Raw genomic sequence first — 25,754 nt, 5'->3', positions numbered from 1 at the left:
CTAAATCCTTACCCTGGTGTGTGGCCGTGCCCACTATGGCCTACGCAACCCACAGCTGTCCCTTGTGTCTGGCAACGGAGTGGGGGCAGAGGCCCTGCCCCAGGAGGAGAGATCTTCACAGCATTCATGGGGCTGTTTTTCCCCCTACCCTGTTGTGGGGCATCCCCGGGTTGTGTGTGCCCCACCTGAGGTCCCCAAGGGGCTATGGGTCACAGGGCTCAGCTGCCTTCTCCCCTCAGCTGGGAGATGCTTTGGTCAGAGGCAGGACAGACAGACACACAGTGCTCAGGCAGCTGGTGGGGAGGTTGAGGCTGGGGATGCAGAGAAAAAACAAAGAGGCATCAGCTCCCAGTGTTTACAGAGGTGGGGATCACAGGGGGACTGCAGGGCCACATGTGGGGTGGGGAAGGGAGGAGAAGTTGTTTCCCATACCCTTCCCATCTTGCTGGCATGAGCGAGAGCAGAGTGACCATGCAGAGGGGTGAGCTGGTGAGCAGGAGGACACAGCATGGGCAAGAGGCAACAGTTGTCTTCTTGTCACCAGGGCAGGCTGTTCCCTTCCCAGTCGAGGAAGGCCATGGAAGTGTCCTGCGAGAGGCTGGCCAGCACAGTCAGGATGCCCAGCACGCTGTGCTCCACCATCAGCGGTGCCTGCAGAGGGGACAAGGTGCAGCATCAATGCCATGGGCCATAACCAGCACGGAAAGCAGACAGCCTTCAGAGATGACCTTTAGAGAAGCTACCTGGAGACCTCAGAGCAGCTTTCTAGTATGTGAAGGGGGCTGCAAGGATGCTGGAGAGGGACTCTTCATTAGGGACTGTAGTGACAGGACAAGGGGAAATGGGTTTAAACTGAAACGGGAGATTTAGGTTAGATCTGAGGCAGAAGTTCTTCCCTGTGAGGGTGCTGAGGCCCTGGCACAGGTTGCCCAGAGAAGCTGTGGCTGCCCCATCCCTGGCAGTGTTCAAGGCCAGGAAAGATGGGGCTGGGAGCAACCTGCTCTAGTGGAAGGTGTCCCTGCCCGTGGCAGGGGTTGGCAGTGGGTGAGCTTTAAGGTCCCTTCCAGTTCAAGCCATTCTACGTTCCTGAGAGATGGTTCTTGAAGTCACCAAGAAAAGCTGCCTGGAGGTTGATGCCTGGGATCCTGTTTCAGCAGGTGGGAGAAGTAAATGTCAGGGCTGCTTCTGCAAGGAAGGATAAATCCTCATGTGCTTTCCCAGCCGCACAAGGACCTTGTGTACTCACAGCCCAGAGATGCTTCAGACAGGCAGTGCTCTGAAGGAGATGTGGCTTTGGGTATTTTTGGAGCTAGGGAGGCTTTGTGGTGAGCTGGAAAACTAAAGGTGTCCTCAGATCTCCAGTGGTGTCACCACCATCTCTTGAGCACCAAGGCTCAGCCCACCACTGACAAGTGGGGCATGAAGGATGCTGCAGTGTCTTTGGTTTGGCTTTGTTTTAACTGCTCTGGTGGAAGGTGTCCCTGCCTGTGGTAGGGGGCTGGAACTGGATGAGCTTTAAGGTCCCTTTCAACCCAAACCAGCCTGGGATTCTATAATGAGCCTGGGGAGCAGCACCCATAGTGCTCATGGTGGTATTTTCTTTGCTGCCATGCCCCTGCTCTTTTGTGCTGGGTTGGGGGGCCAGGGCTGGTTATCCTGTGCACTTGGCACACTGTAGCTTGCTGCCTGTCTGCACCAGGCGATGGTCCTGGCAGCTCACAGCATCACACAATATCCCGAAGTGCTCAAGAGTTGGAGGCACAGTGGGAGTCTTGCTGACCCTAGCCTGCACAGCCCAGTACCTTCTCCATTCCCATGTCGGTCTTCACCCAGCCAGGATGGATGGCTGTGCACAAGATCCCCTTGTCCTGGAGCTCCACAGCCAAGCACCTTGTCACCATGTTCTGGGCAGCCTGGAAGAGGCAGTGTCATGCCAGCATGAGCTGGGGTACGGATGTGCTGGAAGCGGGATTTTTCCCAGCCACAAGGTGGGAAATGGGACCTGGCCCTGGGGTACAGCACTGGCACAACCCCCTTGAAAGGCTCAGTCCTGGGTCCTGCTGTCTCGGTCTCCAAGCTGACACTTGGAGAACCAGGCAGAGGGTTTGTGACCCGTCCACGTGCCCTCGGCATGCAAAGCATCCCCAGCATCGTCCCCAGCTCCTCACCTTGCTGGCATGGCATGGGTACATGGGGGCTTAGTGCACACCAAGGCACAGCCCGATGGAGCATAGCTTGGTGGAGACGTTGATGATGGCAGCCCTGCTGCAGCTCAGCCCCTCCTGCCCCGAGCCCTTTGCTGCCTTCTCCAGGAGCGGCAGAGATTCCTTGCCAAAGACATGGATGCTCTGTTAACGTGGGACAAGCCTCGAGCTTGAGGAGCGCCCTGGAGGTCTCTGTTGCAGACCACGGGAGAGACACCCCCAGCAGAAGGGCAAGGGAGGGGGAGGACACCCCAAGGAGGGGCCAGGCTCAAGCCTTTCCCTTCCCCAAGGAAAGAGCAGACAGGAGCTCCAGATAGAGAGGAGCAGAGCGCTGGAGATGCTGGGGATAGGCTGAGCTGCCTCCCTGCTTCTCCGGGTGGGTAGAGGAGACCCCCAGTCCTGGTCTTGCCCCATCAGTTCTACTCATTTGGGAGAGCCAGAACGCACCAGTTGAGGCCACCTTTGCCATGAAGAACATCTCCCCAAGCAGGAGAAACCCAGAAGGTACCTTGGCAACCTGGAGTGGCCCAACGGCATTGGTGGCAAACACAGAGAGCATCTCCTGGGAATCCAGGGAGTGCAGCGTGGTGTGCGAGCTGACACCCACACAGTTGATGAGCAGGTTCAAGCCCTGGTCCTTCAGATGACACCCCACAGCCTGCACGGCCCCACGGATGCTGGGCAAATTTACGGTGTCTGCTGGGGCAGAAAGCAAAGTGGAGGAGAGCTCCAGTGGTTCAGCTTCCAGTGCCTAAAGGGGCTACAAGAAACCTGGAGAGGGGCTTTGGATAAGGGCCTGACAGAGGGGAGACTGAGATGAGCTCTTAGGCAGAAGTTCTTCCCTGTGAGGGTGCTGAGGCCCTGGCACAGGGTGCCCAGAGAAGCTGTGGCTGCCCCATCCCTGGCAGTGTTCAAGGCCAGGTTGGACGGGGCTTGGAGCAACCTGCTCTAGTGGAAGGTGTCCCTGCCTGTGGCAGGGGTTGGAACTGGACGAGCTTTGAGGTCCCTTCCCACCCAAACCAGTCTGGGATTCTGATTTTTTTCAGTTTGTGGTCAGCTTTTGGGTTTACTTCTTACGAAGTGCATCCCCTCCCAGGTGCTCACCCCACTGAAGTGGCCATTGTTGATTTAAAAGGAGTCATCTAAACACCTTCAGGATCTGAAATGGACTGGTTTGACCAACATTAAACTTTATATATTGCCTTTTAATAACCCTAGTACACCGCCAAGCCCTTTAGAACCATGTGTGTGGGCATGCTGGAGTGTGTTTTTGCTCCCATGCATATTTCACACACAAATGTTTTGCAGGTGCTATCTGATGGGCCTGCTGGCTTGGAGAGGCAATCACAAAGATTGAATTATTTTTTTGTAACAGATTTGCCCCTGAACTGTATTGCTGCTCTTATGCTTCTACAAGACTGAATTAGCAAAGGTTTGTAAGGCTGAATACACCCCTCTTGAGTGTTTTGTTACACTGATGAGCAACAGATTGATCTATTTTTTCTGGCAGACATTGAGGTGCTGGAGCTGGTCCAGAGAAGGGCAACGGAGTTGGTGAAAGGCCTGGAGCACAAGTGTGATGGGGAAGGGCTGAGGGACCTGGGGGGTTTAGTCTGGAGAAAAGAAGGCTCGGTGGGACCTTATCGCTCTCTGCAACTGCTTGACAGGAGGATGGAGCCAGGAGGTGGCTGGTCTCTGCTCCCAAGGAACAAGGGATAGGATGAAAGGAAACAGCCTCAAGCTGCACCAGGGGAGGTTTAGACTGGAGATCAGGAGCAACTTTTTCCCCAAGGGGTGTTCAGGCATTGGAACAGGCTGCCCAGGGCAGTGGTGGAGTCAGCATCCCTGGAAGTGTTCACAGACTGTGTAGATGAGGCCCTTAGTGGCATGGTTCAGTGGTGCCCTTGGCAGTGCTGGGGGATGGTTGGATTTGATGATCTTGAAGGTCTTTTCCAACCTGGTTGATTCTATGATCTTATGATTCTGACCTAGGCTGGTGTCTTTATGGTGTAAGCAAGTATTTTGAGTATCCTGGGACTTGTTACCACGTTGCATTGTTCAGCATGGACCCCCACAGAGGTGTCATGAAAACATTTGGGGGGATTTTGATGAGATAATCTCTTGTGGGGCTGCTGTATGTGAGGGGATGGAGCACTGGGATTTGAGAGGATGTGGATGGCTAGGGGCAGGATATATGGTAGGGGTTTTATTAGTGACTTTGGATAATGATCAGAGTTCAAGGCTCTGTCACTCCACCATGGGTGAGGGATCTTTCAGTTGCCTTGGTGAATGATTAACTGCTGTTTGGACTAGCTGAGTCACTGTTCCAAGAGGCCAGGAATGTGAGACCAGCACGCTTCAGCGATATGCCAGGCAAATTTGCTGAAGGAACAAAGTCTTGTCTCCTTGAAAGAAATATGAGGGTAAGGGTGAGAAAGGAAGAGAGAGAACAAAAGTGACAGGTTGTTGGCATCTCGGATTTAATTTTTAACTTTCCTTTCTGAAAAGTGCATTCCTGTTACTGCTTTGAAGTCAACTTTTCCTCAGGATGGAGAAAGACAGCCTGAAGTAGCTTCTCTTCTTAAATATTCATTGCTGTTGGATTTTTTTTCGTAGGTTTTTAGTTTATTTGGGGACTTGATTGGTAGTCTGGTGTTTTAGTGAAGGTTTATTTAGTGGTCAGCCCCTGAGATGTCCCTTTTATGTTGGCCATGCTTTGGTGAGCAAAGTAAACGTGCTCTTCCCATCACAGGTAATATGCAAGATGATATTTTTTAACACAGAGAAGGTATCATACTTTAACAATCTGTTTAATAATAAAAGGGGCTGTGAGCAGCTACTGCTCTCTCAGAGAGTGCTGTCTGCTTACTCAAGACACATCTGCAGGGAAGCACATTCCTCACCCTGGTGCTCTTTATCTCCCCATGTTTCACCCCAGTGCCCAAGCCTTCATCCCTGCCCAGCACCCTAGAAGCTTCCTGCCTGCAAATACCCCAACTCTGGCAACACCAAATACTGCCCTGGCTGCTCTCCTTTTTCTGTCCCCAGTTCCCTGTGCTGTCCATGTCCATTTGCTCTCCAGTGCTGGTGACAAAGGCCACTGAATCTGGCCTGTCTCCACGGGAACAACGAAAGGATGAAAGACCATCTCCCCAGTCTGGGCTCCAAACTGGAGCATGTTTCTGGGTCTGAGCATCTACCTGGGATACTGCCACCATTGTAGGACAAAATTCCCCATATGCATCCTTCAGTCTATTTCTTTTCTCCATTTTTCACTTGCAAGGAATGGCACACCAACCATGGCCATCCCCAAGAAGACCCCAAACCAACCCTCCTGTTTAGGAACCATCCAGTATGCCCTGCCTTGATTCACCTGTCGAACCTACATGTCCCAGCCCAAAACCCAGGCACTGTATTTAGTATCTTCGGGAACACAGGTCATACCTTTCCCATGAATCTTGCTCAGCTGAGGTGTCCAGACCCACCTCTGCCTGCCATTAAAGCCAGTTTGACTGCTTCCAGCCAGAGGACAGCTCTGAAGTGGGAAGTCTGCCCAGATGTGCACAGATCCCTCCCCATCAGCAGGGCTGGAGCTGCCTGGCTGCCTGTGTTAAGGCAAAGGTGCCCTCAGACCCATCCCTGAAGCAAGCAGAGGGCTAGAAGCAATGTTAGGTGCAAGGAGACGGATTGCTCCGCACCTAGCTGGACCAGTTTGATGCTGGGGTGCTGGGCAGCTCATTCTTGCCTGGAAACAAAGTAATGGAGCAAGAGAGGAGGTTAGAAGTCACCAGCGGCATGGCCCTGCTCCCACCCCAGCTCCCCGGTCACTCCAGCTAGAGCTGGGCCATGATAGCCTTGCTTTTGTCAAAAAAGCCTGTGGAGCTATTCCCAGGGGTCAGGGCATCCCTGTGGGCAGGAGGAGAAGTGTACTGCTGGGCTCAGGGGCTGCCCCTGTCCTGGCTGATCCCAGTATGGAGAAGGCGTTGGCTGGCCGTGAGCGTGGCCAGGAGGACACGGGCACCATGTCTGAGGACACAGGCACCATCTCTGCTCCTCCAGCCTCATCCCACCCAGCTAGGTCAGGGGTTGGGGGTTATGAGACCCCACCAGAGCAGCCCTGTCCCCACTGCCAGACTAACCCAGCCAGGACAGTGAGCTGGCAGGGCTGCAGGGACCACACATTCCCACCGCCTGCCCCATTTGGGACCATCCCCACGTCCCACACCTCCACTGACCTTCCCTTGTGGCCCGCCGGGGTCACGGCATGTGGTGAAGATGTGCTGCGGGGGCCAGGGGCTGGTGGCGAGCTGCCTCACGAGCTCCAAGCCCGACGCCGCGGTTGGGGAGTGTCACCAGGACGTTGCGAGCCAGGGCCGCCATCCCTGCAGTGACACACGGCGGGACGGGGAGAGGAGCCGGGCACAGCCTAGGCTGTGGCTCCGGGTGCCCACGGGGAGAGGGATGATGCCAGCACCAGCCCTGGTCCCTGGCCTGCCCCAGGCACAGCCAGGGTGCCAAGGAAACCCTGCACACCGGGCTGGATGTCTCCTGTCACCCAGTCCTCCCCCACTAAAGCCCCAGCTCCCAGAAGCACTATAACAATTGCAGAATTGTTATCTCTAACAAAAGCTTTGAGAAGCACTTGGAAACACCACCAGGAATAGGAAAACAGTTCCACATCACTGTGGCTGGTGATCTTCCAGTCTGAGGGGTGAGTTTGGGATGGTTGAAGCCAGGGATGCTAATCCAAAGCCCAGCCTAGGAAGCACAGGAAGAGCATTTCTGATACTGGAAGCTCAACTGATGCCAATGCTTTCAACAGAGAAGATCCTCAGCTCCCTGCAGCCCTGATCACCCCCTGCTGGGGCTCCAAGCACACAGCCATCACCTTTCTCCTTCCTGGAGGACAATGCTTCATGCTCCTCAGCCCAAGAGGTGCCTGCAAAGCCAAGGTTTCTGTGGCACAGACGTGCCTGGGGGCATGGATTTTCAGGAGGCAGAGGTAAGGTGCCAAAAGAAACTCAGAGCTACCATGTAAAAAGCCTCAGCTGAAACAGAAGAATTGGTGAAACCTGAGTTTAAGGGGGGGAAGGAAATAAGAAGTAAGTAGTGGGGAGGGGGCTGTTACATCTGCATGTGCCCAAAGGGACACATTGGTTGCTCAGCCCCACTCGGCCTGGTGGAGGGGACAGAGCTGACTATTCCCTAAGTGTCTGAGTGGTTCCAGATCTGGCAGTCTCCAAAGAAATACCGAGGCCAGCAGCTGGGCAATGGTGAAGGGGCTCCCACTTGGAAGGTGGGTTTTCAGGGGACACAGAGCATGGAGGAGAAGCAGCAGTGATGTTTCCTTCCCTCTCGGTGGGCAGACTGCAGCCCCCATGAGAGGTAAGCATGCTGGGTGTGGATTTGGATGGTGTTAAGACACAAACCCACTGTAGCAGGCATTGCTGAGGCTGCAATCATCTGCACAAGCAATTGGACTGCACAGACCTGCCCATTCCTGCTGCTATCTGCAAGCAGCATCCAGAGCCACATTCCCATTAGGAGCCAACAGGACCGGAGTTTCCACTTTTCCTTCCAGGCTCCTTGGTAAAGAGACCAAAGTAAAGTGAAGATGGCTGCAGCCCAGCATCGAGCAGGGAAGGCAAGCAGCAAGTAACCTTTGGAAAGGGCTAACTGATGGCAACAAAGGCCAAGAAGGACAGGAGCACAGACATACTCATGGCTCTAGAACCACTGCTTGGGCAGAAGGGATGCTCTGGGAAAGAGGGGACACCAAACCACCAGACACCAACACTGCAGAAGCACCTTGGGACCACCCAGGTTAGAGAGGACTCTGCTCCAAGACCTGTCAGGACGAGCAGGGTCACCAACGACTTCAGATCAGGTTGCCCAGGGGTTGAACCAGACCCCACAAACCTGCAGGGGCCCCACAGTCTGAGCTCCCTTTTGAGACAAGGAGGCACAAAAGCAGAAAATGTAATCAGTCCTAAGCAATGTTAAGTTTGATGGCTTTGTAATGGAAAATAACTGCGGTGCGTGAAGGTAGTTGACATAGTTTTAGGTCCTTAGGACCTTAGTACAAAAAGCGTAAGAAAATCAGGATACAAAAACAGGACCTGGGGAAAGGGAGTATCTGAGACTTGTAGATGTCCAGGATGGGAGCAGTTAAACTAACTGCTAAGTAGAAGGACAGGATGATTGCTATGTCTGTAATATTAAGCTGGTGCTTCAAAGACTACCAGAAGTGATGAAGATTGTTGGAAGAAGTAAACGACCCTCAGAGACCACCATCACATTTTTGTATGCATGCGGGAAACTTTATGGAAAATGATGTAATTCATGTGTAGCCTCACGAATATGTATGTATGCCCCGTGACTGTGTAAGGATGGCCTGTGTAGCAATACGGTGATATACATTAGGAAGAGCTATCCCCCGTCTCCCGGTGCCGCAATAAAGAATACCTGGTTGTCAGCTTGAAACTCTGTTGGCGAGTTTGTTCCTGGAGTTTTCTCCGAATCACTTTCAACGGTTGACAGTGATTTGTTTTGTCAGTGTGACACCACATTTCACTGCATGACCGCCCTCGCAGTGAATTTTTTGTCAACATGGCACCTCCCGTTGACGTGCCCTTGGATTCCATGTCCCTACCCCATCAATTCCCCAAATGCCTGACTAGAGCATGTTCCTAACGAGTAGACACCCACTCCCCTGCACCTCTTAGCCATGACCTTGTCCTCTCAGACCCATGCAGAAACCTTGTAGCCATTACATCCCCCAGCAGGGAAGCCCACACAGCTTTGCTCACCAGCGCAGCAGCCACCTCGACCACCATCCCCAGCCAGCTCCTTGCCCTCCACATCCCCTCCATAGCTGCCTTTGCAGCCCACTGTCATCCCTATTTTGGAAGTGAAGGACCTGGAGCACAAGTGTGATGGGGAAGAGCTGAGGGAACTGGGGGAGGTGGGGGGCTTAGTCTGGAGAAGGCTCAGGGAAGCCCTTATCTCCCCACAACTGCCTGGGAGGATGGAGCCAGGAGGTGGCTGGTCTCTGCTCCAAAGGAACAAGGGATAGGACAAGAGGAAATGGCCTCAACCTGTGCAGGAGAAGGTTTAGACTGGGTATTAGGGACAATTTCTTCCCCAAAGGGTGTTCAGGCATTGGAACAGGCTGCCCAGGGCAGTGGTGGAGTCACCGTCCCTGGAAGTGTTCACAAACTGTGTAGACGAGGCCCTCAGTGCCATGGTTCAGTGGTGGCCTCGGCAGTGCTGGGGAACGGTTGGACTTGATCTTGAAGGTCTCTTCCACCCTGGCAGACTCCGCACCAGCACCGCACCAGCACCGCACCAGCGCTCGCACTCCCAACACGGCGGCTCCCAGTGTGGCTTCGCTCCCGCCGCGTCACCCGGGCGCCGCGCCGCGCCGCGCCGTGCCGTGCCGTGCCCATTGCATCAGCCAGCGAGAAACCCAGCCCCGCGGCCGCCCAGGGGAGGGGACGGGGCTTTACCCTGAGCGATGGCGGCGCAGCCAATCGGAAGCTGGCGCACGGCGATGAGCTCGCAGGGGCGGGGCGGAGCGGACGCTGCGGAGGTGCGGATCTCGGGGCTGCGGCGGCTGCGGAGGTACGGCGTGAGGGGCGGCGGGCGCCCCGGGCGGGCAGGCCGGGAGACAGACAGCCAGACAGCCAGCAGGCCGGGAGACAGACAGGCAGGTAGGCAGGCCGGCAGGCAGGGAGACAGGCAGGTAGGGAGACAGGCAGGCAGGCCGGGCTGCAAGGGGGCCGCGGCGGACAGTGACAGCGGGAGGGGAAGGGGGTAGTGCCGCGGTCAGTGCCGGGGTCTCCTCGCCTCAGCCGGGGCCGACGGGGGATGCGCGTCTGCCGGCTCTGGTTGGCTGCTCGCAGGGCTGCCGGGCCCCTGCTGCCTCTCGAGGGCGCTTGAGACCGGATGGAGTCTGCTCTGAGGCCTTGCCGCGGCCGGCAGCCGCTGCTGTGCCCATTCATTCCTTCGCTCCTCAAGTCCTGCCCTCCCGCCTTCGTGCAGCGCCTCGCTGGCCTTGGTACAATGATGTCCCTGCACCACAGCAGGGTGGGGGGAGCTTGGCCCTTCAGGTGATCGCATTGCGCTCCATCGGCAGAGTACAGCTTCGTGTACGCTCTAGGCTGTGCAGGAGGTGTCATCCGTCTCTGACGTGTGTGTGGCAATGTGGTTCCTCGCTGGGAAAGCACCCAGGCACCCCTGGAGTGACCCTGCTTTGAGCGGGAGGGGTGGATGACGTGATAATTTCCAGGCTCAGCCCTTCCATGATGCTGTGATTTAATCACCTTGAGTGGTTTTAGGATTTGGCAGTCCCCCACCATGTCTTCAGCAGAACAAGCACAGCCTCTCACTTGAGTTTGGTATTCAGGTGAAATGGGTATTTTAAACCCACATGTTTTCAAAGAACAAGTAACTTGATGTAGAGCTCTAGAAAACAGGGAGGTTGGGGGAGAGGAAGTTTGCGATTGGGCAGCACTGTCTGGGGCAAGCTGATGGTTGAGCTGAGGAGTCAGTGACAGTACTTAACCAATGTGGGGGGACCCTTTCAGGAGATGGAGGCGGTGATCCTGATGTTACTTCTTGAGCTGACAACATGTAAGAACCTTATTTGTTGTTCCTTCAGACTGCACCAAGGCCTTGCTACTTTCCCTTCCGCTTGCTTTGGACACCTGTAACTTGCAGGTTCAGTATGGAGACTACGTTAACAGCGAGCCAGATCCGGCAACGATTTATTGACTTCTTCAAGGAAAACAAGCACGTCTATGTGCACTCATCTTCTACAATCCCCCTGGATGACCCCACGCTGCTTTTTGCCAATGCTGGTATGAACCAGGTAGGATTCCCGCTCTGGTACTGTGGTCCTTATGGACGCATCCTGTATCAGTTGACACCTGTGAAGCTATTTTATGTGGAAGACTATTGTTTTCTCCATCTTCCTTCTGGTCACACAGAGGTGACTGGTGTGTCTGATGGAGCCCACTGTGCTCTTGCAAAACTGGCAAGAGTGTTGGAAGAGGTTCCTGTGTCTCCTGGGATAATGGGATAATGTCTGCAATAATGGGAGCACTGCCAGTCTCCCTTCTTTGACAGTTTGTACCACAGCTAGTCCTGGCACAGATGCCTGACAGCAGTTTTAAAGAGTGGCCGAGGCTGGGCTGCTGAAAAAAGTTAATTTCTTTAGTGTTTGTCGGTTGGGAATCTGTCTACTTTCAGTCCCGCTGGAGATGCTGGGGTTTGCTGGGCTTCAGGGACATGTGTGTATGTAGGAATACTAAGCTCTAGGCAGTGCTGCAGTCTCCTCACAGGAAGGAGACAGCAGGCTTGTTTCTGAAAGCTGCCTTGGGTGCATCCAGGCTAGTGGTAACATGACATAGATAATACTGTCTTACTGTTGCTTGCAGCATTTGAAAACAGGCTCTTGGTGGTTTTCTTGATTGCCCTCTTTTCTTTCCCTTCCTTTCAGTTCAAACCCATTTTCCTCAACACTATTGACCCCTCACACCCACTTGCTAAACTGAACAGAGCCACCAACACTCAGAAGTGCATCCGAGCAGGGGGCAAGCACAATGACCTGGATGATGTTGGGAAAGATGTCTACCACCACACCTTCTTTGAGATGCTGGGGTCCTGGTCCTTTGGGGATTATTTCAAGGTAAAACAGGCTAGGTGCAACTCTGAATCTCTTGCATGAAGTTACACATCTCTGAACTCAGAAATTGCCAAGAAGAAAGAGAGTATCTTGGCACAGAGTGGCTCCTAAGGCGCATGTGGCTCCTTTGGAATTAATGAACTTGGAAGTTCTTCTGAAGCTGCAGAATGTTTCGAGATTAATTACTTCAGGCTTACAAAGCTGATTATATTAATATTGTGGTTTAGACCCAGCTGACAATTTTCAGCACCAGCAGCTGCTCGCTCACCCCCCGGTTGGGATGGGGAGGAGAACAGAAAGAATTTAAACCCCACTGGTTTAGGTAACATCAGTTTAATAACTAAAGTATAATATAATACTAATAATGATAAGGGAAATTACAAGGGGAGAGAATATAAAACTTAAAGGGAAAGGGAAAACCCCAAGAAACAGAAGTGACACACAATGCAATTGCTTATCACCCACCGACCACTACCCAGCCCGACCTGAGCAACAATCTGGCCTTCTGGGTGACTCCCTGCAGTTTATATACTGGGCATGACGTGCTGTGGTATGGATGTGCCAGCCCCTTTAGCTAGTCTGGGCCAGGTGTCCTCTCGGCTTCCTCCTGGCTTCCTGTGCCCCTCCTCACTGGCAGAGCATGAGACTGAAAAGTCCTTGATCAGGGTAAGTGCTACTGAGCAACAACTAAAACATGGGTGTGTTACCAGCATTGCTCTCAGACTAAAGCCCAGACACAGCACTGCACCAGCTACTGGGAAGGAGAAAGATACCTGTTACAGCTGAATGCAGGACAATTAACTCTGCCAGTTTGGAGTCTTCAGGCAGAGTTTTTAGTGGCTGTCCTGGAGTTGTGGGGACTTGCATGTGCTGAGTGACAGTGATGGACCTTCAGAAAGGAATGATCATAAAATAATGGTGTCCTTTCCCAAGCTCCTTGATAATATAGTGTTGAAATTCAGAAAGACAGTGTTGAGAATACAGAATAAGACCAGGATTAAAAGGCTTTTGAGGGGGCAGTGAACATTGCTGAGATTTAACTTGTCTGCATCTGGAAAGCCACATGAGATGTTTCTCATGACCTGTTCGCTCTATATATTAATTTGCTTCCTTCTTATTTCAGAAGACTGAAAGTTTTTGGCTATTCAGCTGCTGATACCTACAGTAGCCAGTACTTTGCATGTTGAAGAGAAACTCTTCTTGCATTCACTTGCTGAACTCATCTTTCCTTCTGCAGGAACTTGCTTGTAAACTGGCACTGGACCTTCTCACCAAGGAGTTTGGCATCCCTGTTGAAAGACTCTATGTTACTTACTTTGGTGGAAATGAGGCTGCAGGACTGCAGCCAGACCTGGAGTGCAAGCAAATCTGGTTGGATTTGGGGTAAGGCCTGAGGAAGGTGTGTGTCTTGATGAGGAATAGTCATTCAAAGAAGGATAGTATGTATTTTGTGGCAGAGCACATGTAACAGGAAGATTTAACAAAATCAAAGCATCACAAATGTTTGCAGAGTGGTGGTGCTGCAAAACAAAAGGGAAGTACTGGTATTAGCTAGAAGATACCGAGAGCTTTCATTTCAAAATCTCTTCTGTAAGCTTAAGAGCATAAGAAGTGCTCACTGGGTCAGATCACAGCACACTGTGCTGCCTCTGACACTTGAGAAGATGCTGTTTTTACAAGAGCGGGCATGCCTGACTGCTGTGCAGTCCATTCACCTCGTCCCCTCCCAGCATCCAGTCATTGGATTAACTATGTTAGAAGGCTAGCCATCTATTCCCCTTAGCTTCTGTTTGGGGCCGTGCTCCTTCAGAGTATGTCTGATCCTGTTTTTCTGAATCTGAGTCGTAGTCTCCCACCCAGCCTTGTACGCTCAAAACTGAGGAGTCTGACTCTTTTCTTTACTCTCTTCCTAAGGCAGCTGTTCCATCCTAACAACCCAGGAGCTCTCCCTCCAGCTGGGACAAGTGTCAGGTGCCAATATTGACTTGATCCTCCTCAGCAGGAGTCACAAGAAATTAGTCCTCTTGGATTAGCCTCTCTCAAGACTCCTGACAGTTCATCTGCTCATCCAGGGAGTTAGTGAGCTGAGGTTTCTCTGGTATAGCTCTTAGTTTGGGAAATTCTTGTCTTGCTGTTAGTATCTGTCTTTCAATAGGAGTTTCTTGCTACAGGCTGGCTGAGGGCAGGATTCTGCCTGGCAATATGAAGGATAACTTTTGGGAAATGGGAGACACAGGGCCCTGTGGCCCTTGCAGCGAGATCCACTATGACCGGATTGGGGATAGAGATGCTTCACACCTGGTCAATCAGGATGATCCCAATGTCCTGGAGATCTGGAACCTGGTGTTCATACAGTTCAATAGGTGAGCCAGACCTCCTTCCTTCCCCAGGCTGCTCCAGCTCAGATTCTGTATTCTTTTACCTTCCGCTGGCTTTTTTGCCATTCCCTTTTGTCCAGGACCTGTTCACTTTGTGATACTCTGTGCCCCGACTGTCCTGTATAAAAGAGGCTGGTCACACTGGCTTTGGGTACAGACTGGAAGTATTTTCTTAAGTTATCTGCCCAGAGTTCAGTAGGGGATAAGTGCCATCCCACTTGGGGTCTAGATTGTCATTGAGGGTCTTGTTAACTGTATTTTATCAAAGTTGTCCTTCATGTGGCTTGTGCAGGGGCTCACATCATAAACTTGATGACACGAAATCTCATGGAGATGAGGATTTCTTCATGGGAATCCATGGAGATGGGGTTTCCTCTGCAGAGCCTCCATCCATCACAGCTCATCTTTCTTTCTGTGGCTGGGCAGGGAAGCTGATGGGGCACTGAAACCTCTTCCTAAGAAGAGTATTGATACTGGTATGGGCCTGGAGAGGCTGGTCTCTGTGCTGCAAAACAAGATGTCCAACTATGACACTGACCTTTTCCTTCCTTACTTTGAAGCCATCCAAAAGGTACAAACTGGGGGGGGGTTGGGTCTGGGCCTGACCCAGCTGCCTTCATTCCCTCAATCACTGGGAAGATGCATGGGGTGGTTGGGCAGGGCGATTATGTCTGCAGGTCTCTGCTTCCCTGGCTGCTGGGAGCCCCAGCGGCTTGTACTTTCCTGAGGATAGGAACACAGGCTGGCGCAGTAATTGTTGCCTTGGGACATATTTCCTGGGGAAAATATAAGACAATGAGCAATGCAGCTTTCCCAAGTGTTTCCGTGGACTGTCCTGGTGTGCAGTCCTAGGTCCTCTCCCAAGGAGATGCTCTGCAGTCCTGTATGGCCAAGTGCCATCTTTGTGCCATGTGGAAGAGCATGTGATGCTGCTAACCCAGAATCAGAGTTTGTCCTTCAGTTACCCACCTGGAACATGCTGATCTATAATAAATCCCTTTAGAGAGGAGGTTTCTGCCATAAACCATGGCAGTTTGCTGTAAAACATGACTTGCAGGGCCAAGTTCCTTGGCTAGGCAGGTTATGCCAGGACTCTGGTCCTCGAGCCAGTGTGCACAACAGATGATTTCCCTGCACTCTGTTCCGCTCCCTCTCTCTTGTGTCCTGGACTCTTAATGTTGAGATAAATTGGCTTTGCTTCCTCTGGTGTTGCAGACCCTGGAAGTGCAGGCTGTGGCACCATGCACAGTCTCACAGCTCTCACTTCACTTTCCAAGGGGAGCATGCCTCCTGTGTGGCCACAGGTAGTGGAATGGTGGGTGGCTCGTGAGGCACTTCCCTGTTGTTCGGCCATGTTGCTGGTCCCCACCATCCTCAATTGTGCCGTTTGCCCACCACCTTCTCCTGTCTTCATAGGGCACAGGTGCCAGGCCCTACATGGGGCAAGTTGGTGCTGAAGATGCTGATGGAATAGACATGGCCTACCGTGTGCTGGCTGACCATGCACGGACCATCACACTGGCCCTTTCTGATGGGGGCAGACCTGACAACACTGGAAGAGGGTAAGAAGGGAGCTGTTGCGATGCTGCCACTCCCATTCTGTTCAGCATGGCTTCCCCAAGGGCACTGGGATCTCCGGGATGTCTTTGAATTCATCACTGAAGCAGTGGATAGCAGAGTGTGGGCTCAGTATATTTGATGCTTCAATCCTTGTAGTAAGATCTGCTCAAAAGGGCAAGACACACAGGTCTGAGGGTTCTTGTGTGTCCCAGTCCTGCTGTGTCAGCCCCAGAAAGGATCACTGGACAGACAGGCACAAAACCCTGCTCAGTGCAGTGGTGCTGTCAAAAAAACAATGAAGTTTGGGCCAGGGGGCTGTGCTGTGGTGCTGCTGGACTCACAGAACTGATTCTTAAGCACACAGTTTGGGTGATGGAGCTGGAGCCTGGCACCTCACCTCTGGCTTGCTGCTGCTGTGAGCAGCTGCTTGAGAGAAAATGGGGTAAGGGAATCCTGTGCTTTTGGTCTTGGGAAGGGGTGTTGATAGGTGGATGCTGGTGGATCTTCTAGAACAACTCGGAGGTGTAACATGTGAATGAGGGACTCTACTGTCTCCTAGGTACGTGCTGAGGCGGATTCTCCGACGGGCTGTGCGCTACTCCCATGAGAAGCTCAATGCCCCCAAGGGTTTCTTTGCTACTCTGGTTGATGTGGTGGTGCAGTCACTGGTAAGTCCTTCCCTCACTCCACTGTATATCCTGAAGACTTCCTCTGCTGAGACGTGCAGATCTCCATGCTGAAGGATTAATGCTCTTGTGTCTGCAGGGAGATGCCTTTCCTGAGCTGAAGAAAGACCCAGACATGGTGAAGGATATTATAAATGAAGAAGAGGATCAGTTCCTGAAAACACTCAGCAGAGGGCGTCGTATCCTGGACCGGAAGATCCAGAGCCTGGGAGACAGTAAAATCATCCCTGGTAAGGCTGTGGCTTATGTCTGGGTGCAACAAAAATCATTTATTATGTGTGACAAAGCTCAGGCTCAGTTTGGTTGGGAATTGAGAGATGGTGGAAGGTGTAGGGGGGCGTAGTTGGAGTCAAAAGACCATCTGTCGGAGCTCGCCCCCCCATCTCTTTTCTGGCCTGTGTTCACTTGCTCAGGTTTCTCAGCTGCCCAGACACACAACATGATAGTGTGATCTCTGTGCTGTCAGAGAAGAGTGTTTTAGATGTTCACCACAGGTTTTTGCTGTACTACCATGGTGCATAGCCAGGGAAAGGAGCAGTGTGTTATGGAATAGGAGTGCTGACTGCTCTCCTTTTTCTCTGAAGGTGATACTGCCTGGCTGCTGTATGACACCTACGGCTTTCCTGCGGATCTCACTGGGCTGATTGCAGAGGAGAAGGGCCTTGTTGTTGACATGGAGGGCTTTGAAGAAGAGCGGAAAAATGCACAGGTAGATGGCAGCTCCAGGGGGAGCTGGTCTCTGGGTAGGCAGGGAGGATATCCTTCTTTATAGTCTGCAGTAATGAGCCTGCTCCTTTCTTACCAGCTCTGCTCACAGCTTATCTGTCCCAGTGCCCTGGAGGAAAGACCAGGGCACAGCACCGCAATTGTTGTGGGACATGCCTTTTCTGTCTGGCTGAGGCTGATTTTACTCACTGTGAGGCCCAGGGCCTCAAGCTCAGCATTCAGACAGAGACAGCAAGAGTGCTCGGAGCACCTCTCCACTGTCTGTTCTGGATTGGTAATTTTGGGACTTCCCTGTCTGAGGAGATGTGTCTAGGCAGGCCTGTAGCCTGGGTGCCTCTCCTAATAAGTTTTCTGCAGCATCATGGAGTGGCATTGGCCAGCTGGCTGGGTACTTGCCTTGCCCTTGTTGGGCTCAGGCCTGCTTTTTCTGCATGCTGGTAGCACTAGAATAGCCTGCTGTGAAGCCAGAAGACAGGAACACTCCAACTGCTGGCACACAGGGCAAAGCGAATGCCCCATCCCTGGCAGTGTTCAAGGCCAGGTTGGACGGGGCTAGGAGCAACCTGCTCTAGTGGAAGGTGTCCCTGCCTGTGGCAGGGGGTTGGAACTGGATGAGCTTTAAGCTCCCTTCCAACCCAAACTAGTCTGGGATTCTACAAAGTGCTAAACTGAGAAGCTGTCAGGAATACAAGTGAGATGTGGTGTGCATGGGCCAATGCTTGAGGTATATTTTTCTCACTTCGGTGCTTGTCATTTGCAGCTCAAATCCCAGGGCAAGGGTGCTGGAGGGGAGGACCTCCTCATGCTGGACATCTATGCCATCGAAGAGCTAAGGGCCCGAGGGCTTGAGGTGACCGATGACTCGCCAAAATACAGCTATGCTTCAGATCCCAGTGGTACCTACGGTATGAAAAAAACATCCCAGAATCATCCTCTGCTGCCAAACCTTTCCTGGCACGTACCTCAACAAGATCCCCCTCTGGGCTCACTTTGCCCAGGATATGGAGGTGGGAGGGAAGCATGTGCAGGTGAATAGCCTGCTTGTTACTAGTCGAGCAGGGAAGGAGAAAGACAGGCTGTTCAAGGGCTGCTGTACTGTTCAGATCTGTTGTTGTACGTTTGAGGTGATTCCTGTTCCCTGCAGCTTTGTGTCTCCACACCCCGATGTTTGTGTTTCTCAGCTGCTCGTTTGCCGGTGTTCAGGAGACTGCAGTTTCTCCTGGGTCCGCTAGAGGGTCCTTGCCTCACTTGTTCTGGCTTTTCCTGCTAAATCTTCCATTGGGTGGAAATTCAGGAGGCCCCCGGCTTGTGTGCTGCTGACTTTTACTGTATAAGTGTGGAAGGAGGTGACAGTCCCTGCCTTGGAGAGCACTGAATGAAATTCATTCTTATCCAGCTAACCGTTGCCCTAGTTCTTTCTCCTGCAAATATGGTAGCTGCCATGAGCTCCTGCAATAGGTGGGAGGTGTTGCTATGAAATTCTGCTTCTGTGTAGTGTCTGCAAGGTTTTCCTACTTTACTTACGCTGCCTTTCATCCTGGTGACAGATTTCGGGAGCCTTGTGGCCACAGTGAAAGCCATCCGCAGGGAGAAGATGTTTGTGGAGGAGGTATCCACTGGCCAGGAATGTGGGATAGTGCTGGACAAGACCTGCTTCTACGCCGAGCAAGGCGGGCAGATCTATGACGAAGGCTACATGGTCAAGGATGACAACAGCAGGGAGGATGTGAGTGGGCCTGAGAGCCTTCAAGTAGACTTGGTCTGACCTGGGGCCTGGGCAGAGGAGGAGAATGGGCAAGGCAAGCTCCAGCAATGCCCTGTCCATGGCAGGTGTCAGGCATTGTACAGGTTTCCTTTCCAGGGGTCCAGCGTGGCACAGATGTGCTGGAATTTGTTCCCCTTGCTTCCTGGGGAGCTGCACTCTGCTGCAGCATCAGGCTGTTGCCAGAACCTGGCCTGTGGTGATGGTTCTGGGATTGCTGTGCAGGATAATGCTTTCCAGCTGTGATGGGGAGCTGAGGTGGGGAGCTCTTTCAGCTCTGCTGTGCCCCATAACAGTGACCCATAACCATGCCCTATCTTCATTCACTTCTCTGTTTTGTGGCCCTGTGTACTGTGACTGGGGGGAACTCAGCTTTTTCCTATTGCACACAGCAGTCTGGTTCCAGCTGAGACCTGTCCATTTGCAGCTGAGACCTCTGGCGGGACTGTGCGTCCCTCTTTGGTCTCCCTCTCTGCTTACAAGGTGCCTTTCACTCTGTACAGAAAACGGAATTCACAGTAAAGAATGTGCAGGTCCGAGGAGGTTATGTGCTTCACATAGGAACTCTGTATGGAAACTTGAAAGTAGGAGATCAGGTCCACCTGTCTATTGATGAGGTGAGTTAAGACATGGTGTGACACATGGGCTCATCTCTTTTTTCCTGGATTTTGTCCCTTTTCATTGGTGGTGCTCTCGGGGCCTGGTGTTTCGGCCTGCTCTCCCTGCAGCACAAGGTGCAGGCAAAGCAGTGTGGCCTTTCAGTCTGGCTGTCTCAAGACCTCTCCTGCTTGGCTTTCTCCTGCCACAAGGCAAATAATGCCTTGGACCCAAATGGCTTAGAGCCACACTTGCTGGGTTTTGCTGAGCAGCAGCAGAAACACATTTTGGATCAGGACTGGGATGTAGAATGTGTATGGTCCCCGCTGTGTTTTGGATGACAGTGGAGAGCCTGGGCTGCCTGCCTAACTCCAGACACTGCTCCCATAGTCTCAGCCTGCTGAGTGCATGCTGTATTGAGCCTAGTCTGCAGAATGCATTTCCCCTCCCTCTAGAGGCAGCATCTTTGGAGCAAGAGAGAAGGCTTCCATCTTGCAGTGCTTCTCCCTGCTGAGGAGCAGAGATCAGTGTCTGTGACCTGGTCTGTCCTTGGCCTCTCTCCAGACAGGCCCAACAAGGGGGCTGCTAAGGAAGAGTCATGCACAAATTTGGTGAGGAACATCCTGCTCCCTTAGCTGAGGCTATAAGGCAGCAAGTGTGATAAGTTCCTCTGGTCTCAAGCCAGTTTAGGTTTCTTTTGGAGCAGAACATTGACCTCCACTTCTGCTGCTAGAGGTGATGTTGGCTCCACAGTGCAGGATCCCATCTAACAGTGGCTTCCTCCATCAGACGAGGCGGAGGCCAGTCATGAGCAACCACACGGCCACCCACATTCTCAACTTCGCCCTGCGCTCCGTGCTGGGGGAGGCTGACCAGAGAGGGTCGCTGGTTGCACCAGACAGGCTGCGGTTCGACTTCACAGCCAAGGGAGCCTTGTCCACCCAGGAGATCAAGAAAGTTGAAGGGATCGCCAACCAGATGATTGAGGAGGCAAAGGTGGGTACAGCTGCCAGGTTGGATATGCTCAGGAAAAGTCCACCTTTTGGATGATCTGGGATACTGGGAGGTCAGCCCAGCAGGAGTCTTCTGAGCTGCTAGTGCAGTACTGTGCACAGATTGGCATCACCTCAGAGGATCCTGACTGGGAAAACTCCATGTGGATCGGTAGCAAGCCCTCTGTAGGGTTGGAATATTTCCATGCCTGTGCTGGTGTTGCATTTAGCTACAGGAAGTTTGGCAGAGTAGTTTTGCAGGGGTGGCTTTATTTAGTGTACATGTGGCCACCCCATGATGTGTCCTCAATGGCGAGAGCATTGCTTTGTGTGGTGCCAGAGCAGATGCTGGAGGACCCTGTGCTCCGCTCAGGAGTCTGTGCTTAGAAAGCATTAGAATGTACATGGGGAGTCTGAGCAGGCAGTGATACCAGGAATTCTGAAGATGAGGTGTCTCTCCAATGACTTCGGGTTCCCTGCAGTTCAACAAACAACAGTTCAGGTAAGGCACAGAAGGTCCCTTTTAAGCTCTTTTGGAGGAAGTCAGGATTCCCTGGGCCCTCAGTCACAACTGACAGGACTGGCTCTTACCTGCACCCCTTTCTTGTCCTCTGCAGACAGTGTACGCCCAGGACTGCCCTCTTGCAGCAGCCAAAGCTATCCAAGGACTGCGGGCAGTTTTTGATGAGACCTACCCTGATCCTGTCCGTGTGGTCTCAATTGGCATCCCTGTGGAGGAGCTGCTGGCCGACCCCTCTGGCCCCGCAGGCTCCATCACTTCAGTAGAGTTCTGCGGGGGCACGTGAGTACCTGGAGAGGCCAGGGAAGGTGGCAAGGTGGCTGGAAAGGCATCCCTGTGGAGCCCAAGCTCTGCTGGGAGTGCTGAGAGTGGCTGCTGGCCACACCCAGGGCAGAGCTGGAGGTGGTGGTGATCATGATGTGCCTTTGCATTCCCCATTTAAAGTCAGTCTTTGCAGGAAGGAAAAATCTCTGCCTGTGTGCTGTCACTGCCTACACGCACAGTCTCTGACAGTGCAGAAACAAAGCCTTTGCCACCTTTGCCTTGCTTACTTGCTTTTAGCAGCTAGGTTGGGATTTCTGCCTGTCCCCATGCTTGCTTCCTGTCCCCATGCTTGCTTCCTGTTCGTGGCATGGTGGTTTTCTTGCTTCCACGCCAATTGCTGCTGAGGTGAGAGGTGGACTTCTAACTCTCTCTTATTGTGAGTCTTTCTGGGTTCTTTCCAAAGGCACTTGCAGAACTCCAGCCACGCTGGCCCTTTTGTGATTGTTTCAGAAGAAGCAATTGCTAAAGGCATCCGGAGGATAGTTGCAGTCACTGGGGGCGAAGCTCGGAAGGTGAGAGGAGGCAGGAGAGATCCTCTGGAAAATCCCATGTATTAACCATGTGCCAAGGTTCCTTTTGTTCAAATCTGTGCAATATCCCTGGTGGGATACTCATTGCAAGGGTTCATGGGGGAGATGGCTTTCTCTTTATGGAGGAACTTAGCATTCCTTCTGGCAAAGAAGATTCCTGGGGCCTGTTTGCCAGCATCACATCCTGGTTCTGGTCACAAGCTGCCTGCTTTGGCTCTGCTGCTTCCTAAAGAGTTACTGACCTCCATCTGAGGGCTGCATCATTCCTTACCCCTTTTCATGAGGTTGGCAAAAGCCCAGCCTGCTACCTCTCTCTACCTGACTTTAACTGGGATTCTCTTTTCCTAGGCCCTCAGGAGAGTTGACAGCCTCAGGAAGCTGCTGTCAGCGCTGGAGGCCAAGGTGAAGGTCCAGACAGCTCCCAACAAGGATGTGCAGAAGGAGATCGTGGATCTCAGTGAGGTGAGGATGGTATCTGTGGTCTGCCTCCCCAGAGTGAATGGTACCTTGATGACCAGCACTGGGTGGTGTTAATGAGGCCCAAGTTCAGCTTCCTGCTCCTGTCCACACCACCCTGTGTCCTGCAGGTGCTGCAGCCAGCACCTCATGCCTGAGGCTGGGAGAGGAGGGGAGCTTAGTGGGCTCTGCCATTTGAGGCACTTGAGGTTCATGAGTGTGGTGCAGCATCTCCTGTCATGGTCACCGATACCTTTAACCCTCTCCACGACTCCTGTTTTGCAGACACTGGCCACTGCTGTCATCCCACAGTGGCAGAAAGATGAACTGAGGGAGGCTGTTAAAGCACTGAAGAAATTTATGGATGACCTGGACCGAGCAAGCAAAGCTGACATCCAGAAACGAGTGAGCCCTGATGGGAATAAAGGACAGTGCAGGAGGGCTGCAGAGGGCTCCTTTGGGAGCTCCACTTGTGTCCGGTGTGGAAGGGAACCAAGCTGTGGGAATGTTCCTCACGCATTTCAGCCTTCCAGCTTATCCCAGAGCATGGCTGTCTCCATGCCTGTTTCCTGGGTTGAAATGCAATGCTAGTCATGGTATCTGGGGTGGTTTTGCCCTAGCAGTGCCCTTGGGGGCAGGCTTTCTCCTGGGTCCCATTGGATTTTACTGGAGGAGGGCTCAGACACAGGCCACACACCCTGCCTCCCAGCATGAAGCTGCTCCAGGCTGGGCTGTGGTACGTTTGGGCACCTTGGGAGCCTCTGTACTTTCAGGGAAGTTACACCTTCACCTGGGTGGTTCTTGTGTGCATACACCATGTGTGTGCTCCAGCATCTGACCACTGTTGTCCTCAGGTGCTGGAGAAGACCAAGCAAGTCATTGAGAGTCACCCTAACCAGCCACTGGTCATCATGGAAATGGAAAATGGAGCCTCAGCAAAGGTAGGGGAGGGTCTGATCACTCCTTAATGACCTTCCTCATGCCTGAGGAGCAGTTGGGTGATCTCTGCTCCCTGGGGGGGTGGGGGGTGGTGCTGTGTTACAGAGCTGGCTCTCTTGCTACCTGCCAGCCCTGAGCAGTGACAGGAGGGAAGTTACACAGGGGGCTGGGGCATTGGGGACTCTTGGCCACTGCCTGAGCTTCCATACCTGATGGTGGGCAGGATCCCAATAGAAACGGCACCGTGCCCTAGCTCATCCAGCAGCCCTTACAACACTAACAGGAGGGCTTAAGGAACTCTAGGCAGAAGCTCTGCCAAGCCACAGATGGCCTGCTGGATGTGGCTGTTGCACATCAGCTGTGGGAGTGGTGTCCTAGGTTGAACATGGGCTCCCACCTCCTGGGCATTGCCTGCTGCAGCACAGCTCCAGTTCTTTCCAGCCAGGTCTGAAATTGCTCCTTCTGTCCTCCATGCTGAATGGGCTGATGGTGCCCTGAGGTTGTACTACTCTGGTTTTCATGCCCTATTTAAACTTCTACTCCATGACTCTTGGAGCTGATCCTGCTTCGAGAAGCCTGCAAGCTCTCTGTAGCCATCCCCATCTCCATGGTGCCAGTGCATCATTCTCCCTGGCAGAAGCGTGTATCCCATTGATAGTGGTGCTGTGAGCCCCAGCTAGAGCAGCACCGCTTTGCCTCTGGAGCTCGGTGCAGTATCGTGTCTGTGCTAGCTCTCCCTGGGATGGACAATGGGATGTGTGCCGCCCCCCCTGAGCTCTGCAGTGTGCCTGCTGTGCTGACAAACCCTTGCAGCTTCTTCACTCTGCATTTGAGTCCTCAAGACGTGCTGCAGAGCAACTGCTCCCTCCTGGGAGCCACTTTCCAGGGCACGGTGTTTTTCCCTCCAGCCTTAGCACTAATTCTGCCAGCTCCCAGATAACTGAAACTGGGAAAATAGAAACAGTTCCTTGCAGTAGTGAGGGGACACAAGTCCTGGCTCTGTCCCCTGCCCTGGCTTCTGCCCAGCAGGGATGTGAGGGTCTCTTGTGCTGGAGAAAAGGACGCTGCAGGACACTGCTGGCTGGATAGATAGAAGTCCAAGGCCCTGAGGTCTCCACGGAGGCTGGAGCCAGGTTAGGAGCTCAGGGAAGGTGCGTTGTAGGGATTGTGAGTCAGAGGAGGCCATGGAGATGCTGCGAGGGCTAGAGGAGCTCTGCTGTGGAGCCAGGCTGAGAGAGCTGGGCTGGTTCAGCCTGGAGAAGAGAAGGCTCCTTAAGGGGAGACCTCAGCGCAGCTCCAGTGCCTAAAGGGGCTACAAGAAACCTGGAGAGGGACTTTGGACAAGGGCCTGTAGGGACAGGACAAGGGGGAATGGCTTTAACCTGGCAGAGGGGAGACTGAGATGAGCTCTTAGGCAGAAGCTCTGCCCTGTGAGGGTGCTGAGGCCCTGGCACAGGCTGCCCAGAGAAGCTGTGGCTGCCCCATCCCTGGCAGTGTTCAAGGCCAGGCTGGATGGGGCTTGGAGCAGCCTGCTCTAGTGGAAGGTGTCCCTGCCCGTGGCAGGGGTTGGAACTGGATGAGCTTTAAGGTCCCTTCCAACACAAACCAGTCTGGGATTCTGTGATTTTGTCCTACAGGCCCTGAATGAATCTCTGAAGCTCTTCAAGACTTACTCCCCCCAGACTGCCACCATGCTGTTCACTGTAGATAATGAAGCTGGCAGAATCACCTGCCTCTGTCAAGTGCCCCAGGTAACTCCGAGACACTGCTTCTGCCTTCCCTGTTCCTCAGTGGAGGATCCACAGCCTCCAGGCTGTTACTGTCTCTAACACTACACAGCCAAAAACTCTTTGGGGTTTGGCAAGAGCCACTACCCTTGTGCTTTGGGTTTGTTAGCAGGCTGCAGGAGAGGGGGAGGCGCAGTCTGGGAAGGGGAAGAGCCAGGCCTAATGCGGTTGTGGGCATGGCAAAGTGTTTGGGAGCTGTGGACCTGGAAGAGCCTTGCCCTGTTGCATCGTGCTCACGGATGCCCTTACCTCGCTGCTGGCAGGGTTGAGGTTTAATTCCCTTTCATTTTTCTTTCTCTTTTTCTGCACAGGAGACCGCGAATAAAGGCCTGAAGGCCAGCCAATGGGTGCAGGAGGTGTCGGGCCTGATGGACGGCAAAGGCGGGGGAAAGGACGTCTCTGCGCAGGCCACGGGCAAGAACGTGGGGTGCCTGCGGGAGGCCCTGCAGCTCGCCACGGACTTTGCCAGGCTTCGGCTGGGGGAGCAGAAAAACTGAGCGGGGAGGAGGCTCCCCGGGCCCCACTCAGCACCCCCTGCCCGCCCCCGACCTGCTGCTGCCCGCGTTTCCTCCCAATAAACGCTATGCGCCCCAGGGCTGCCGGCT

At 53.2% G+C, this 25,754-nt stretch overlaps 1 protein-coding gene, 1 long non-coding RNA gene and 1 pseudogene across 3 annotated transcripts; 2 read left to right on the top strand and 1 right to left on the bottom strand.

The window, feature by feature from the left end:
- The first annotated feature begins 507 nt into the window (after window positions 1-507).
- Window positions 508-8,687, top strand: LOC136005640 (uncharacterized). The gene is made up of 2 exons (XR_010608820.1): window positions 508-768; window positions 5,253-8,687. It is a non-coding gene; the product is annotated as an uncharacterized LOC136005640 (long non-coding RNA).
- Window positions 538-6,678, bottom strand: LOC136005639 (C-signal-like; annotated as a pseudogene).
- Window positions 8,688-9,738: 1,051 nt separating the features above from the next.
- Window positions 9,739-25,744, top strand: AARS1 (alanyl-tRNA synthetase 1). Of its 2 annotated transcripts, none has more exons than XM_065661898.1 (21): window positions 9,739-9,827; window positions 10,867-11,076; window positions 11,707-11,895; window positions 13,130-13,275; window positions 14,064-14,255; window positions 14,697-14,841; window positions 15,687-15,832; window positions 16,390-16,498; window positions 16,596-16,746; window positions 17,101-17,225; window positions 18,003-18,147; window positions 18,790-18,968; window positions 19,508-19,621; window positions 20,391-20,597; window positions 21,211-21,395; window positions 21,841-21,949; window positions 22,316-22,429; window positions 22,709-22,828; window positions 23,278-23,364; window positions 25,000-25,113; window positions 25,461-25,744. In XM_065661898.1, exons 2-21 carry the CDS (start codon window positions 10,933-10,935, stop codon window positions 25,644-25,646), a joined length of 2,907 nt encoding a protein of 968 aa, XP_065517970.1. In that variant the 5' UTR covers window positions 9,739-9,827; window positions 10,867-10,932; the 3' UTR covers window positions 25,647-25,744. The 2 variants fall into 2 exon arrangements, with proteins under 2 accessions (XP_065517970.1, XP_065517972.1); XM_065661900.1 differs by lacking the exon at window positions 9,739-9,827 and adding an exon at window positions 9,839-9,916.
- Window positions 25,745-25,754: the final 10 nt, after the last annotated feature.

The sequence above is a fragment of the Lathamus discolor genome, chromosome Z, assembly GCF_037157495.1.
Source record: "Lathamus discolor isolate bLatDis1 chromosome Z, bLatDis1.hap1, whole genome shotgun sequence".
In the NCBI taxonomy this organism is placed as follows: domain Eukaryota; kingdom Metazoa; phylum Chordata; class Aves; order Psittaciformes; family Psittacidae; genus Lathamus; species Lathamus discolor.
This window is presented reverse-complemented; position numbering and strand designations above follow the sequence as displayed.